Below are 14,842 nucleotides of genomic sequence, written 5' to 3' on the forward strand. Positions count from 1 at the left end.
TGCTAAGCCTTTATATACCCTTGATAATAAACTTGGTGGCCAATAGTTAAACATCCCACAGTATCCCTGGGAGACCCAAGGGGCCAATTTTCTGACACGTGTTGGGCTCCATGCTGATAGCACGGAGCCTGCTTGGGATTCTTTCTCCCTCTCTCTCTACCCCTCCCTCACTTGCATGCAGACGTCCATGCACATGCTCTCTCTTAAAAAAATAAACTTAAGGGGCGCCTGGGTGGCTCAGTCGGTTAAGAGTCCGACTTCGGCTCAGGTCATGATCTCGCAGTCTGTGAGTTCGAGCCCCAGATTGGGCTCTGTGCTGACAGCTCGGAGCCTGGAGCCTGCTTCCAATTCTGAGTCTCCCTGTCTCTCTGCCCCTCCCCCGCTCATGCTCTGTCTCACTCTCTCTCTCTCTGTAAAAAATAAACATTAAAAAATAATAATAATAAACTCAAAAAAAAAGTCTGCCCACACACAAAAAAAGCAAAACATCTTTTAAGGTTGTTAACATCTTAACTTTTTATACAAGGGACAAATGAAGACATACTTAGGAAACATTCTAAGGAAGGCTCAAAATGCTAGACCTAAAAACAGTATGCAATTCCTCAAAAAATTAAACACAGAATTATCACATGATCCACCAATTCCACCCCTAAATATATTCCCAGAAGAAGTGAAAGCAGGGACTGGAGGGACTGTACACCCATGTACAAACAACTAAAAGGTGGAAGCAACCCACTTGGGATTTCATCAGTGGATGAATGGATAAACAAAATGTGGCATATACATGCAACTGGAATATTATTCAGCCTTAAAAAGGAAGGAAATTCTGACACTTGCTACAACGGAGAAGAATCTTAAATATATTATGCTAAGTGAAATGGCCAGTATCTTAAGAGTTGACAAAGTGCTCTCACATACATTATATAATTCTCACAACTATTTCCCTGTGAAACGTGACCTCCATTTTGCAGATAGTAGAAAGAGGTCCAGAGAAGATAAGTAGCTTGCTCAAGGTCACACATTAAGTGGTAGCCACAAAAATTTTAAATCCAGTTTCTCTAATTCAAATTTCCACGCTCCTTTCAATACATCATACTGAGTTTTCTGTTTACCTCCATGGCAACTCTATAGGACCATTACCGTACAGAAGAAAGAGCCCTGGAGCGCCAGGCCGGCTCTGTTGGTGGAGTGTATGGCTCTTGATCTCAGGATTGGGAGATTGAGCCCCAAGTTGGGTGCAGAGATTTCTTAAACATAAAGAACTTCCAGAAGAAAGAGCCCTGAGTCCTGGACTTGGGAGTTAAAGGACCTATGATTCTCAGCTTTGCCAAATAACAACTGTGGGACTTTCTGCAATTCACAATATCTTTGAGACTCAGTTTCCTCATTGGAAAAAGTGTATTTTTAAAAGTTTGTAATATACTCTTTAGAGTTTGAATATCGAAGAAGAAGACAGTATATAAAAGAGCACAAAGTTTAGCACTTGGTAAGTGAAAATAAATGTCAGAAAGAAAAAAAAGTAAACTTTAGCTGGCTTAGCATCACCAGTATTTTGCCCTAATCTGGCCTTAGTGATAAGTGACATCCAAACGCATTTTTCCTGTATTCTCTTGAGAAAAATGACTGGATCCTTGATACTTCTGACATATACTCCCAAGTGAAATTCATTAGCAACAGTGAAAATGATGTAACTATTCTCTGCAGCAAGTTCATCAAGGAAATGTGAGGAATGAAAGTCAAGGTATAGGCCTGACAGACACTTGCAAAGAAAAGAAAGAGGTCATGGTTATAGGCATCTGCTCAAAGTTCAGCCCAATGCTTTCTGGGCTATTCAGAAAAGCACAGGCCAAAAGCTTCAATCAGCTATTTGACGGCCCTTGGGAAGAATAAGGACAGTGGCCAAGCCAGAAGCCACTGAAAGGGAAAGCAACAAAGTAGAAGATAAAGCAAGCATAAAGGAATGTGATCAAGGAAACAGGTCCCAGATGAAAAGGAGCTTCCTGGAAAGCCTAAGTAAATACATGAATAAATAAACACAACATAAATTATACTGGTATGAACTTCATACTCTAGCCCAGAATCTGGAGCTTCTTTCAAACACCCACATTTGTCATACTGCCCTTGGGTCACAAAGGGATATTTGGGAGAAGACAGTTTGTAATTCCTGATTCTTACAGAAAATCACATTTATCATAAGCCCTCACTACAGTATCTGGTTTATTTGCTAGGTACGGATATGCATTTGTGAGATTTATAAAACTGTGTTTGCGGCAAAATGTCTCTGGGGTCAGGTAAGGCAGATCAACCTTCAGTGCAATCTTGTTAGCACATCTCACCCCCATGCCCCCTCATTCCAGCTCTCCCAACACACACATTTCACACTTTTCCTTTTGTTCCCAGACGTGCCAAATACTGCTGTAAATCACTAAGAGACATTTTACCTTTAAAAAAGGGAAAGAGAGAGAGAGGAAAAAAGAAAAGAAAAGAAAGATACAGAAATAAACACTAAATCCCAGCTCTGTCACATATAAGAATTTATACCAAGTTGTAGACGTGCATTACTATTGCTGGGAATGTCTGGCAAGGCTTACATCTGGAGCTAAATCAAGTTTCCCCATCTGTTGGGTTTGCCTCTTCTACTCAGTGTTAATTTTTCAATTGTTTGCAAGAACAATTTAATAAATGTTGAGAAAATGGGAAATGATAGGCACAAAGGGAGTGAGGAATGTAAGGAAAGTGAGCTTGAGATTTCATGATACTGAAAGCACATTCTCTCCATTTACAAACAGCTCACTCCTATGAGTATGTGGTATTTCCTCAAGACCCTAAACCAAACTCCATGCCTGAATCAACTTTATCCAATACATATAGCACTCTGTAATTGCCTTGCTGTTTCATAAGGAAACTAAAATAACTTAGCCCCATGAGCTCCATTTGCCTCTGTTTACCACAAATAGAAAGAGCCATGTAAAGCAAAACGTCAAAGTTCCAGATCCCCATGAGTCATTCACTGAACTCACGGAGGATGGCAGAAAAAATTTTTCAGAGAAAATGGCCTATACACAGAAAACACTTTGGCAACAGCGATGCTTGAAAAGGGCTTGCAACCGTCTCTTGGTAAGAAAATTCATAGTACAGCACTGTGAGTTATTTCAATATGACAATATGAAAGTCTCACGCATTCCTGCTTTTCTTGATCAAGTACGACATTTCTTCTACTCCTACAGGCATCAGGGTTTAAAATAGCAGTGGTGTTCAACACACTCCACTCAGAAAGGTACAATAAACCTCAAGATGAGCCAAGGAGCTCTGAGAGGGGTAAATTCTCATTCCTTACCTGATATTAACCAATGCATGCGTCACCTTGCTAGCTGCTTCTTTCCATTGGCCTGCATTGGTAGAAAGCCTCAGAACTGTAAGGAAGAAAAGAACAAAGATCTGTCAGATTCCTGGTACAAAATACAAATATGAGGGATAAAGACACATCTCAGAAGAATACTATTAGAATAACCAAACGGAGCCTATACCAAGGTTCTGATTAAAACATCCTCATCTCAGAGAAAAATATAAGGGCTTATTCTCAACTATCTTCACCAGGATTTTTTTCTTCTCTAAATTTTTTTCACTTTCTATCAGAATACTCCTCTTCTACACTGGGTTCCCCTCCATCTACTCCCTACTAACAGGTTTCCATACTTGGTTTTTACATTCGTTTAAAATATACACCAAGGTGGTAATATGAAGCTAACCTGGCTGCCACAGTTATCATTTCTGTATTTGCTGGGGCTGATTCAATGGAAGTGGCTGGCTGATTAAGTATCCCCTCCTGCTCCATACATATCTTTCTCCCAAAGGTCTAAGCTGGGTCAAACAGAACAAATAATCTTGCTAGATAGAGGATGGTCATGTTTCAAACAAGGAGTAACCTGTTTGGGGCGCCTGGGTGGCTCAGTTGGTTAAGTGTCTGACTTCAGCTCAGGTCATGATCTCACCGTTCAGGAGTTCAAGCCCCACGTTGGGCTCTGTGTTGACAGCTCAGAGCCTGGAGCCAGAACTCTCTCTGACCCTCCACTGCTCATGCTCTCTCTCTCTCTCTCTCAAAAATAAATAAACCTTCAAAAAAAAATTAAAAAAAAAAAAAGACGTAACCTGTCTTAGCTCTTCTGATTTAACTGTGTGACCTGCAACATGAATCAACAGGAATGTTCTTCCCTTTCTGACCAGATTCTATCTCTTTTCCACACTTACCAATAGGAGGAAAGACGATGGAACTATAGAACATCCTCTATCATGCTAAACTTCAGGACCATACAGTACAGTACTGATATAATTTTAGAAAAGAGACAAACCAGCACAACTGCACCTCGAAAGAGCAAGCACATGGTGGGCACTCCACGTACATGTGTTTAATGAAGGAATAGCTAATAAGAGCTAAAGTTTACTATGTGTCAAGAAGTGAACCAACTTAGGTTATATGCAATATAGCAAAGAGATGAGGAAAACGGAGACTCAGAGGAGCCAATTGATCTAAGTACATTCACTCGTATGTAACCAAGCTAGAGTTCAAACCTGGAGGGTATGACTCTAGGGCATGTGTGTATAGTGAGTGGTTATGAGTATTAACCCTGAAGCTAACTGTCAAAAGTCCAGTTCCAGCCCCTGCCATTTATGAGACAATTATAGCAATACTTACAGGGAAGGATTATTGTGAAAATTAAATAAGTTAATATATATAAAGCCTTAGATCAGTGCCTGGCACATAGTAAATGTTATAAGTATTAGTATTATTATTTAAATAAACTGCCTCCCAAACAAATGAATGAATATATCTGAGATTTTCCCAAAAGAAGGAAAGAGGAGCCTAACAAACATTAAGAAATATGTAATCAATTTGCCCAGGAACTTTGGTTTTTTTTTTTTTAAAGATTTATTTATTTTTGAGAGACAGAGCACAAGTGGGGGAGGGGCAGAGAAGGGGGGACAGAAGATCCAAAGCAGACTGTGTGCTTCAGCAAGACCGATGCAGGGCTCAGACTCACGAATCATGAGATCATGACCTGAGCTCGTCAGATGCTCAACCAACTGAGCCACCCAGGCGCCCCAGCACAGGAACTTGATACCTGAGTACCATCACTACCTACTCCTGCCCAAGATTCCAGCAAGGAGAGCAGCAGCTCTATCAGAGGGAAGGCCTATGGCTGTGGCAGGGAAAGGAAACTCATCTTGCTGCTCTGCATCTGTTCCAGCAATACCTCATTTTTTTATAAATTCATGCAATTTTATGAAAGAGAATATGGAAGCCTTAATAAAACATATTATCAGAACACTGATTTTCTAATTTACAAGATTTAGTGCAGGGGAAGTTGGTATAGTTCCAAGTTAAAGCTCCTCAGTCTGAAATCCAGTTTCACCCAGTGTACATGCAAATTTATTCATGTAATGAACACAACTGTTTCAGCAAGTCAGACGTATCTTTTCCAACTCAACTGTGGAACTAATGAGATAGCTTTGTTTTTCACGAGATCCTCTACTAGATCATAGATTCTCTGATGGTGGGGCCCAAAACATATATGGAACTGAGCTGAATCTTCCGCTCTTTATTTCAGAGAGGTATTTAACTCTGTACATGGATTATTTCTCTGTAACATTCTGTCAGCTCTGTTCCTTAGTGAACAAGCGCCAGATGACATCATCAATGCATTTCCTTTGGAAATGCCATAGGCTTTTATATTCTTTTCTAGGTTACCAAATTTAAACACAAAATTATTTCAAAATGCCCTAAAAGCCTCAAGCTAAGGTAATCATTTATGTTGTAAATTATGGTTCACAAAAATAACATATTACACAGCCATTTTAAAAAGAGACGTTAAGTAATAGTAAAAACTGGAAACAACCATAATTTCCATGAAAAGAATAAATAAACTAAACCCACACTATACAAAAAAAAGAGAGAAAGACTTAAGAGAATTACAAACTAAGGAAAATATTTTATGACATATAGTTTTAAAAAACAAAATAGAAGGATAACATGATTACAACTATGTAAAACTATGCATACATGTAGGCTAATACGTAACTATGAAAACAATGGTAGTAGTAGAAAAAAGAGATTGTAAAAGTTTTTAGTTTTTCCATCTTGCTTTTTCTTAAGTATTTGTAATAATCTTTTTTAATAAAAAAAAAAGTTCAAAATATGGTATCATTCATTCACGGTTCAGAGCAGCTCCTGTGGAGGGCCTTCCTATTCAGTGGACTTCACTGCAGAAAATTATCATAGGAATATTAAGTGTGTGCTTTTATCAAAAATGTTTCAGTGAGCCTTCCTCTTCTAGCATGACAGGAGAACAAGACATAATCTACCCTCCTACCTTAAATAACAGAACAGTAGATGAAATATATGAAACAACAATCACCAGACACTGGACAACAGGCATACAGAACTGTGATCCCTGAAGAAAAAAAAAAAAAAAAACAACAAGGTGAGCCCCACTATTACCCCAGCTTCCTGCATGAAGAAGTTTTCTAGCCTATGGAGCAGGGAGGAGGAACCTAAACAGAATCCATAAGTCATGCCAAGCTGAGGACATAGAGATCAACATTTGGAGAGGCCAAGACACCTAGAATTTGTGGGTGAGAGTACTATAGAAGAGGGAGTTTGACAGAGAGCTCTGGAGGTCTACAGAAGGGTCCTCTTACACCTTTAACTGAATATTGATCCACATACATGGAAGAGGAAAATACTCAAGGCTGGGCACAAAGAACCAGTGGAAAGAAAAAGAAATTGTAAAGCTCATGGAGGGTACCACAAATAAAATAATTTGTCTTACCACCACTCATACATGGGTTGTCAGACAGAATCTGCAGATGAGTACTGCATTAGTAATGGAGCCAAATTAGTCCATATGAAAGATTGCTCTCAACCTCCCCTGACAACCCTTAAATGCAAACCTAAAAGGATAAAACTGATTCCACATAACGCAACCCCACTCTAAATTTTTTTTAACGTTTATTCATTTTTGAGAGATGGAGAGAGACAGAGCATGAGTGGGGGAGGGTCAAGAGAAAGAGGGAGACACAGAATCTGAAGCAAGCTCCAGGCTCCAAGATGTCAGCGCAGAGGCCGACGCAGGGCTCAAACCCATGAACCACGAGATCATGACCTGAGCTGAGGTCGCACGCTTAACTGACTGAGCCATTCAGGCGCCCCAAAACAAGCCCATTCTAAAACAAAGGTTAACATTATATAAAAATATGTCACAAAATCTAGCACTCATAACATTAAAATCACAATGTTCAAAATCCAATTTTAAAATGACCGGGCATTCAAAGAAACAGAAAAACATAAACCATAAAGAGAAAAATCAGTTAACAGAAATAGATCTAAACATGAAGAAAAATAGCAGAATTAGCAGAAAAGGACATTAAAACAACTATTGTAAATATGCTCCATATTCTCAGGAAAATTGAGGAAAATACAAATACAATGAGGAAAGTAATGGACATATTAAAAAGAAGTCCAAACAGAACTTTTAAGGAAGAAATAAACCTTGTGGAATGCAAACTACACTGGAAAAAATGAACTAAGATTACTGAGATTAATGGCATATTTAAAAAATACAGAAGAGGCATCTAAATTGGGAAGGAAGAAGTAAACCTATCACTATTTGCAGAGACATGATACTATATACAGAAACACTAAAGACTCCACCAAAAAACTACTAGAACCAATACATAAGTTCAGTACAGTAGCAAGATACAAAATTAATATACAGAAATATGCTGTGTTTTCATACACTAATAACTAACAATCAGAAACAGAAATTAAGAAAACAATCTCATTTACAATTGCATCAAAAAGAATAAAATACCTAGGAATAAATTTAACTTAGGAGGTAAAAGACCTGTACTCTAAGAACTCTAAGACACTGATGAAAGAAACTGAAGAGGACACAATTAAATGGAAAGATATACCATGCTCATGGACTGGAAGAATTAAATCTATTAAAATGTCCATACTACCCAAAGCCATCTACAGATTCAATGCAATCCCTATCCAAATACCAACAGCATTTTTCACAGAAATAGAACAAATAATCATAAAATTTGTATGGAACCACTAAAGACCCTGAATAGCCAAAGCAATCTTGAGAAAGAAGAGCAAACCTGGAGATATCCTGCCCCCCAGATTTCAACTTTTACTACAAAGCTACAGTGACCAAAACAGCATGGTACTAGCACAAAACAGAGACACAGATCAATGAAACAGAGTAGAGAACTCAGAAATAAATTGACGTCTATATGGTCAATTAATCTATGACAATGGAGGCAAAATATACAATGGAGAAGAGACAGTCTCTTTAATAAACGGTGTTCGGAAAACTGGATAGCTAAATGCAAAAAGAAGGAAGGAAGGAAGGAAGGAAGGAAGGAAGGAAGGAAGGAAGGAAGGAAGGAAGGGAGGGAGGGAGGGAGGGAGGGAGGGAGGGAGGGAGGGAGGGAGGAAGAGAGGGAGGGAGGGAGGGAGGGAGGGAGGGAGGGAGGGAGGAAGGAAGGAAGGAAGGAAGGAAGGAAGGAAGGAAGAAAGAAACTGGACCATTTCCTTACACCATACACAATAAACTCAAAATGGATTCAAGACCAAAATGGAACACCCAAAACCATAAAACTCCTAAAAGAAAATATAGGCAGTATTGATTGGAAGAACAAATATTGCTAAAATGTTGATACTACCCAAAGCAAGATACATATTCAATGAAATCCCTATCAAAATAACACCAGCATTCTTCACAGAGCTAGAACAAACAATCCTAAAATTTGTATGGAACCAGAAAAGACGCCAAATAGCCAAAGCAGTCCTGAAAAAGAAAACACAATCTGGAAGCATCACAATTCCAGACTTCAAGCTGTACTACAAAGCTGTAATCATCAAGACAGTATGGTACTGGCACAAAAACAGATAGATAGATCAATAGAACAGAATAGGGAACCCAGAAATGGACCTACAAACGTATGGCCAACTAATCTTTGACAAAGCAGGAAAGAATATCCAATGGAAAAAAGACAATCTCTTCACCAAAAGGTATTGGGAAAACTGGACAAGCAGAAAAATGAATCTGGACCACTTTCTTACATCATACACAAAAATAAACTCAAAATGGATGAAAGACCTAAACGTAAGAAAGGAAGCCATCAAAATCCTAGAGGAGAAAAAAGGCAAAAACTTCTTTGACTTCGGCTGCAGCAATTTCTTACTTGACATGTTTCCAAAAGCAAGGGAAATAAAAGCAAAAATGAACTATTGGGACCTCATCAAGATAAAAAGCTTCTGCACAGCAAAGGAAACAGTCAACAAAACTAAAAGGCAACCGACAGAAAGGAAGAAGATATTTGCAAATGACATATCTGATAAAGGGTTAGTATCAAAAATCTATAAAGAACTTACCAAACTCAACACCTGAAAAATGAATAATCCAGTGAAGAAATGGGCAGAAGATATGAATAGATATTCTTCCAAAGAAGACATCCAAATGGCTAACAGACACATGAAAAGATGCTCAACACCGCTCATCATCAGGGAAATATACATCAAAACTACATTGAGATACCACCTCACACCAGTCAGAGTGGCTAAAATTAACAACTCAGGAACAACAGATATTGGCAAGGATATGAAGAAAGGGAAACCCTCTTGCATTGCTGGTGGGAATGCAACTGGTACAGCCACTCTGGAAAACAGTGTGGAGGTTCCTCAAAAAATTAAAGACTGAATTACCCTATGACCCAGCAATAGCACTAATAGGAATTTATCCAAAGGATACAGGAGTGCTAATTCAAAGGGGCACATATACCCCGAGGTTTACAGCAGCACTATCAACAATAGTCAAATTATGGAGAGAGACCAAGCGTCCAGCAACTGGTAAATGAATAAGGAGATGTGATACACAAACACACACACACACACACACACACACACACACACACACACACACACACAGGAATACTACTTGGCAATGAAAAAGAATGAAATCTTGCCATTTGCAATGTGGATGGAACTGGAGGGTATTATGCTAAGTGAAATAATTCAGCCAGAGAAAGACAGGTATCATATGTTTTCCCTCATATGCAGAAGTTGAGAAACTTAACAAAGACCATGGGGGAAAGGAAAGAAAAAAATATATATAGTTACAAACAGAGAGGGATGCAAACCATAGGAGACTTTTAAATACAGAGAACAAACTGAGGGTGGAAGGGAGTTGGGGGGGGGCAGGGCAAATGGGTGATGGGCATTGAGGAGGGCACTTGTTGGGATGAGCACTGGGTGTTTTATGCAAGTGATGAATCATGGGAATGTACTCCTGAAGGCAAGAGCACATTGTATACATACAATGTATGTTAACTAATTTGACAATAAATTATATATAAAAATTTTTTTTAATAAATAAATAAAACCCACATAAGTGATAAAGGACTAGTAGGCAAAATATACAAAGAAATCTCACATCTCAAAAATAAAACAACAACCAATTCTCCTTATAGAAGAACTCTAGGGGCGCCTAGGTGGCTGAGTCGGTTAAGCATTCGACTTCGGCCCAGGTCACAATCTCATGGTTCACGAGTTTGAGCCTGGCTTCGGGTTCTGTGCTGACAGCTCAGAGCCTGGAGCCTGCTTCAGATTCTGGGTCTCCCTCTCTCTCTACCCCTTCCCCACTTGCACTCTCTCCCTCTCTCAAAAATAAAAAAACATTAAAAAAAATTTTTTTAAAGAACTCTAAATAATTTATGGAGATACTCTCTCCCCTCAAGGAGGTGGAGCTTAACGTCCCCACAGCTAATACCAACTGTAGTGCTAACTGCATTTACTGACTTGCTTCCAAAGAAAAGAGTACAGAAAGGGAGGAAAAACCACAACTATGCACCAGAGAAACTTTGCAAACACTACCCTAACCAAGTGATAAAGGTTAATATCACCAGTGATAAGTCATGTTGATAATATACACCCAAATGTAATGAAAAGACCACTCTGACTTTGTGGCATTCTTCCTCAAAACCTAGAACCCCAGTCCAACCCTGAGTAAATCATGAGACAAACCTAAACTGAGGAAGATTCTCCTCAAAACCGTCAAGGTCACGAAAAACAAGGAAACACCAAGAAACTATCAGACAAGAAGAGACTAAAGAGACATTAGGACTAAATGTAACATGGATGGAATCCTGGAATGCAAAAGGGACATTAGAGGAAAAATTAGAATCCAAATAAAGTCTAGGGTTTAGTGTGTGTGTGTGTGTGTGTGTGTGTGTGTGTGTGTGTGTGTTAAGAAAACACATATCATAAAACTTACCATCTTAACCATTTTTAAATGTATTGTTCAATAGTGTTAAGTATACTTACATTGTTACAAAACAGGTCTCCAGAACCTTTTTATCTTGAAGAACTGAAGCTCTATACCTATTAAACAACTCCTTTTGCACCCTCCCCCATCCCTTGGTAACCACCATTCTTTTTTTTTTTTTCAAGTTTACTTATTTATTTTGAAACACAGAGAAAGAACGTGGGAGGAAGAAGGGTAGAGAGAGGGAGAGAGAGAGAATTTCAAGCAGGCTCTGTGCTGTCAGCACAGAGCCCAATGTGGGGCTTGAACCCACGAATCGTGAGATCATGACCTGAGCCTAGATCCAGAGTCAGATGCTCAACCGACTGAGCCACCCAGGTGCCCCTCTACTTTCTGTATCTATGAATTTTGACTACCTTAGATATCTCACATAAATGGGAGCATACAGTATTGTCCTTTTGTGACTGGCTGGTTTCACTTAGCATGATGTTCTCAATGCTCATCCACACTGTAGAATGTAAGAGATTTCTTTCCTTTTTAAGGGCGCACAGTATTCCATTAAATGTATATGCCACATTTTATTTATCCATTCATCCATTAATGGATGTCTGGGTTGCTTTTATCTCTTGGCTATAGTGACTAGTGCTGCTATGAACATGGGTATGCAATGTTTTTTTAAATGGACAAAAGATCTTCAAAACTAAAGAATATGGCAAAAAGAAACAGGAAAGATGATCAACCTCATTATTCATTAGGGAAATGCAAATTAAAACCATAAAGAGATATTGCCACACACCTGTAAGAAGCCAAAAACAACCAACCAAACAGACAAACCAGTACTGATTAGGATATGGAACGACTGTAACTCTTGCATATTGCTGAGGGGAATGTAAAATAGGTCATCTCTTTGGAAAACAGTTTGGTGTTTTCTTTATAAGAAACATATACTTGGGGCCTGGGTGGCTCAGTCGGTGGAGCGTCCAACTTCAGCTCAGGTCATGATCTCACTGCTCGTGAGCGAGCCCTGTGTTGGGCTCTGTGCTGACAGCTCAGAGTCTGGAGCCTACTTCGGATTCTGTGTCTCCCTCTCTATGCCCCTCCCCTGCTTGCACTCTGTCTCTCTCTCAAAAACAAATAAACATTAAAAAATTAAAAAAAAAAAAAAGTCAGGATGCCCAACCAACTGGGTTGAGCACCCCATTTAAAAAAAAAAAGAAGGGGCGCCTGGGTGGCGCAGTCGGTTAAGCGTCCGACTTCAGCCAGGTCATGATCTCACGGTCCGTGAGTTCGAGCCCCGCGTCGGGCTCTGGGCTGATGGCTCAGAGCCTGGAGCCTGTTTCCGATTCTGTGTCTCCCTCTCTCTCTGCCCCTCCCCCGTTCATGCTCTGTCTCTCTCTCTCTCCCAAAAAACTAAATAAATGTTGAAAAAAAAAATTAAAAAAAAAAAATTAAAAAATAAAATAAAAAAAAAAAGAAACATATACTTAACCATGATAGCCAAAAATCCATTCAGAGGTATGTCACCAAGTGAAATAAAAGCTTGTGTTCATATAAAACCCTGTACAATAATGTTTATAGGAGCTTTATTCATAATCGCTAAAATCTGGAACCTCTCAATGTCCTTCAACCTAGAAATGGATAAATCAAGCTGGCATAGTCTTACAATGGGATTTATTCTATGATAAAAAGGAATAAACTACTGATATATGCATCAACATAGATGAATTTCAAATGAATTACTGTGTAAAAGAAGCCAAACACAAAAGACTATATGACCTCATCTTTGGGGTTTTTTTGAAAGAGCAAAACTATGAAAAAAAAACAAAAAACCCCACAAAACTCTGGGGTCAGGGAACAGGTTAGTGGCTACTACAGGTTTAGGATGAGTGAAGGAGCTGACCTCACAAGAGCACAAGAGAACTTTCTGGGATGATGACACTCTTTCACTTCTTCATTTTTTTGTGATAATTATACTTCCACACAGTTGTCAAAAGTCAGAACTATACATTAAAAAGGGTGCATTTTACTATATATGGAAGTATACCTTTAAAAACCTGACTTAAAAAACTAAATTTTTTTTCATAATACTTTACATAAAATGGAAAGCACTGAAACATGCTCTGTTTGTTGTATTTCATTTAGTGAAATTTCTCATTTTCCTATTTGCGCTCACCTGATTAACATTTTAATTCCCTTGTCAGATGTGAGCATGCCCAGATATCTCCTCTTACCTTGTTGCTGTAGCTACAAAGGCTTACCTCATTTGACTGTGCACATGGCCCAGCTGAGTAGGTATGTCAGGCTTCTATAAAATATTTCCCCCACTCCAACTCTCCTTCCTTTCCTCACTGAAAGACATCTTTATTCATCTATTAATGGTTGCTAAGACCTCTGGGGTAGCTTTTCACCCTCAGAAAATTCCAAATTCTTGAAAACAAGGATATAGATAAAGCTGGGCGGACACAAACCCCACAAGGAACACTGAGCACATTTGACAATAGGAAGTCTGCTAGAGGGTTCTCATAGAACACTTAATAGCTCCTAAAAAAAAAAAAAGACCATGTGTCTTGATGTGACAACTGGAACTTGCTATCCTCAGGGGAACTGACCTGATGCTAAAGCTGTTATTCTGAGAATAAGATTGGAGAAACAGAAAACACCTGGTCCTTGCAAACACTGAGCAATGGATCACACCTTTCTGGAGTTGTCATTCCTTAGAATTCTTGCCAGGTGAAATAATCTTCCTATTGTTTAAGGTAGTTTAAGTCAGTTTTTGATACTTGCAGTTGAAAACATCCAACTGATACAAGGCCTTACTTCCACTGCCAAAGACATCACAGCAAAGCTATACACGCCTCTCAAAAGTTTTCCTCTACTGCTCTAAAAAATAAAATATATTACAAAAAATTTTGCTCCTCCTGGGCAATCCTTCTTTTCTACTGTTTGCTTCTACTCTTTCTCCTAGTACTTGTTCCAAATCCCCTCTAGTTTTCTCAAGATAATAGTCTCAACAAAAGGGATAAAGCAAACCAATCTGTAGTGACAGGAAGCAGATCGGTGGTTGCAGAGACAGAAAGCAAGGGATAAGGGTGGTAAGAGGTGGCAGGAGGGACATACAGGGATATAGGGAAACTTTTGGTAAATGACAGATATGTTCATTATCTTGTTTTTTCCTTTCTTTTTTTTTTTAATGTTTATTCATTTTTTGAGAGAGAGACAGACATAGAGTGCAAGAGGGGAAGGGGCAGAGAAAAAGGGAGACACAGAATATAAAGCAGGCTCCAGGCTCTGAGCTGTCAGCACAGGGCCCGATGCAGGGCTCAAACTCATGAACCGCAAGATCATGACCTGAGCCAAAGTTGGAAGCTTAACTGCCTGAGCCATCCAGGTGCCCCAGATATGCTCATTATCTTGATTGTAGTGATAGCTTCAGGTACATATATGTATGTCAAAACTCATCAAATATTGTATACTTTCAACACGTGCAGTTTATTATATATCAATTCTACCTT

The 14,842-nt window shown here is 39.0% G+C and overlaps 1 protein-coding gene across 3 annotated transcripts in view; it reads right to left on the reverse strand.

The window, feature by feature from the left end:
• Positions 1-14,842, reverse strand: part of ARMH3 (armadillo like helical domain containing 3) — a 173,485-nt gene that overhangs the window by 86,186 nt on the left and 72,457 nt on the right. For 2 of the 3 annotated variants that reach the window (XM_003994351.6, XM_045040596.1), the window contains one exon: positions 3,338-3,413. In XM_003994351.6, coding sequence (XP_003994400.1) covers positions 3,338-3,413 — 76 coding nt within the window. Of the gene's footprint in view, positions 1-3,332; positions 3,414-6,368; positions 6,450-14,842 lie in introns of those variants that run through there. The other variant, XM_045040597.1, reaches the window with a different exon arrangement.

Source organism: Felis catus, chromosome D2 (genome assembly GCF_018350175.1).
Source record: "Felis catus isolate Fca126 chromosome D2, F.catus_Fca126_mat1.0, whole genome shotgun sequence".
NCBI classification, from domain to species: domain Eukaryota; kingdom Metazoa; phylum Chordata; class Mammalia; order Carnivora; family Felidae; genus Felis; species Felis catus.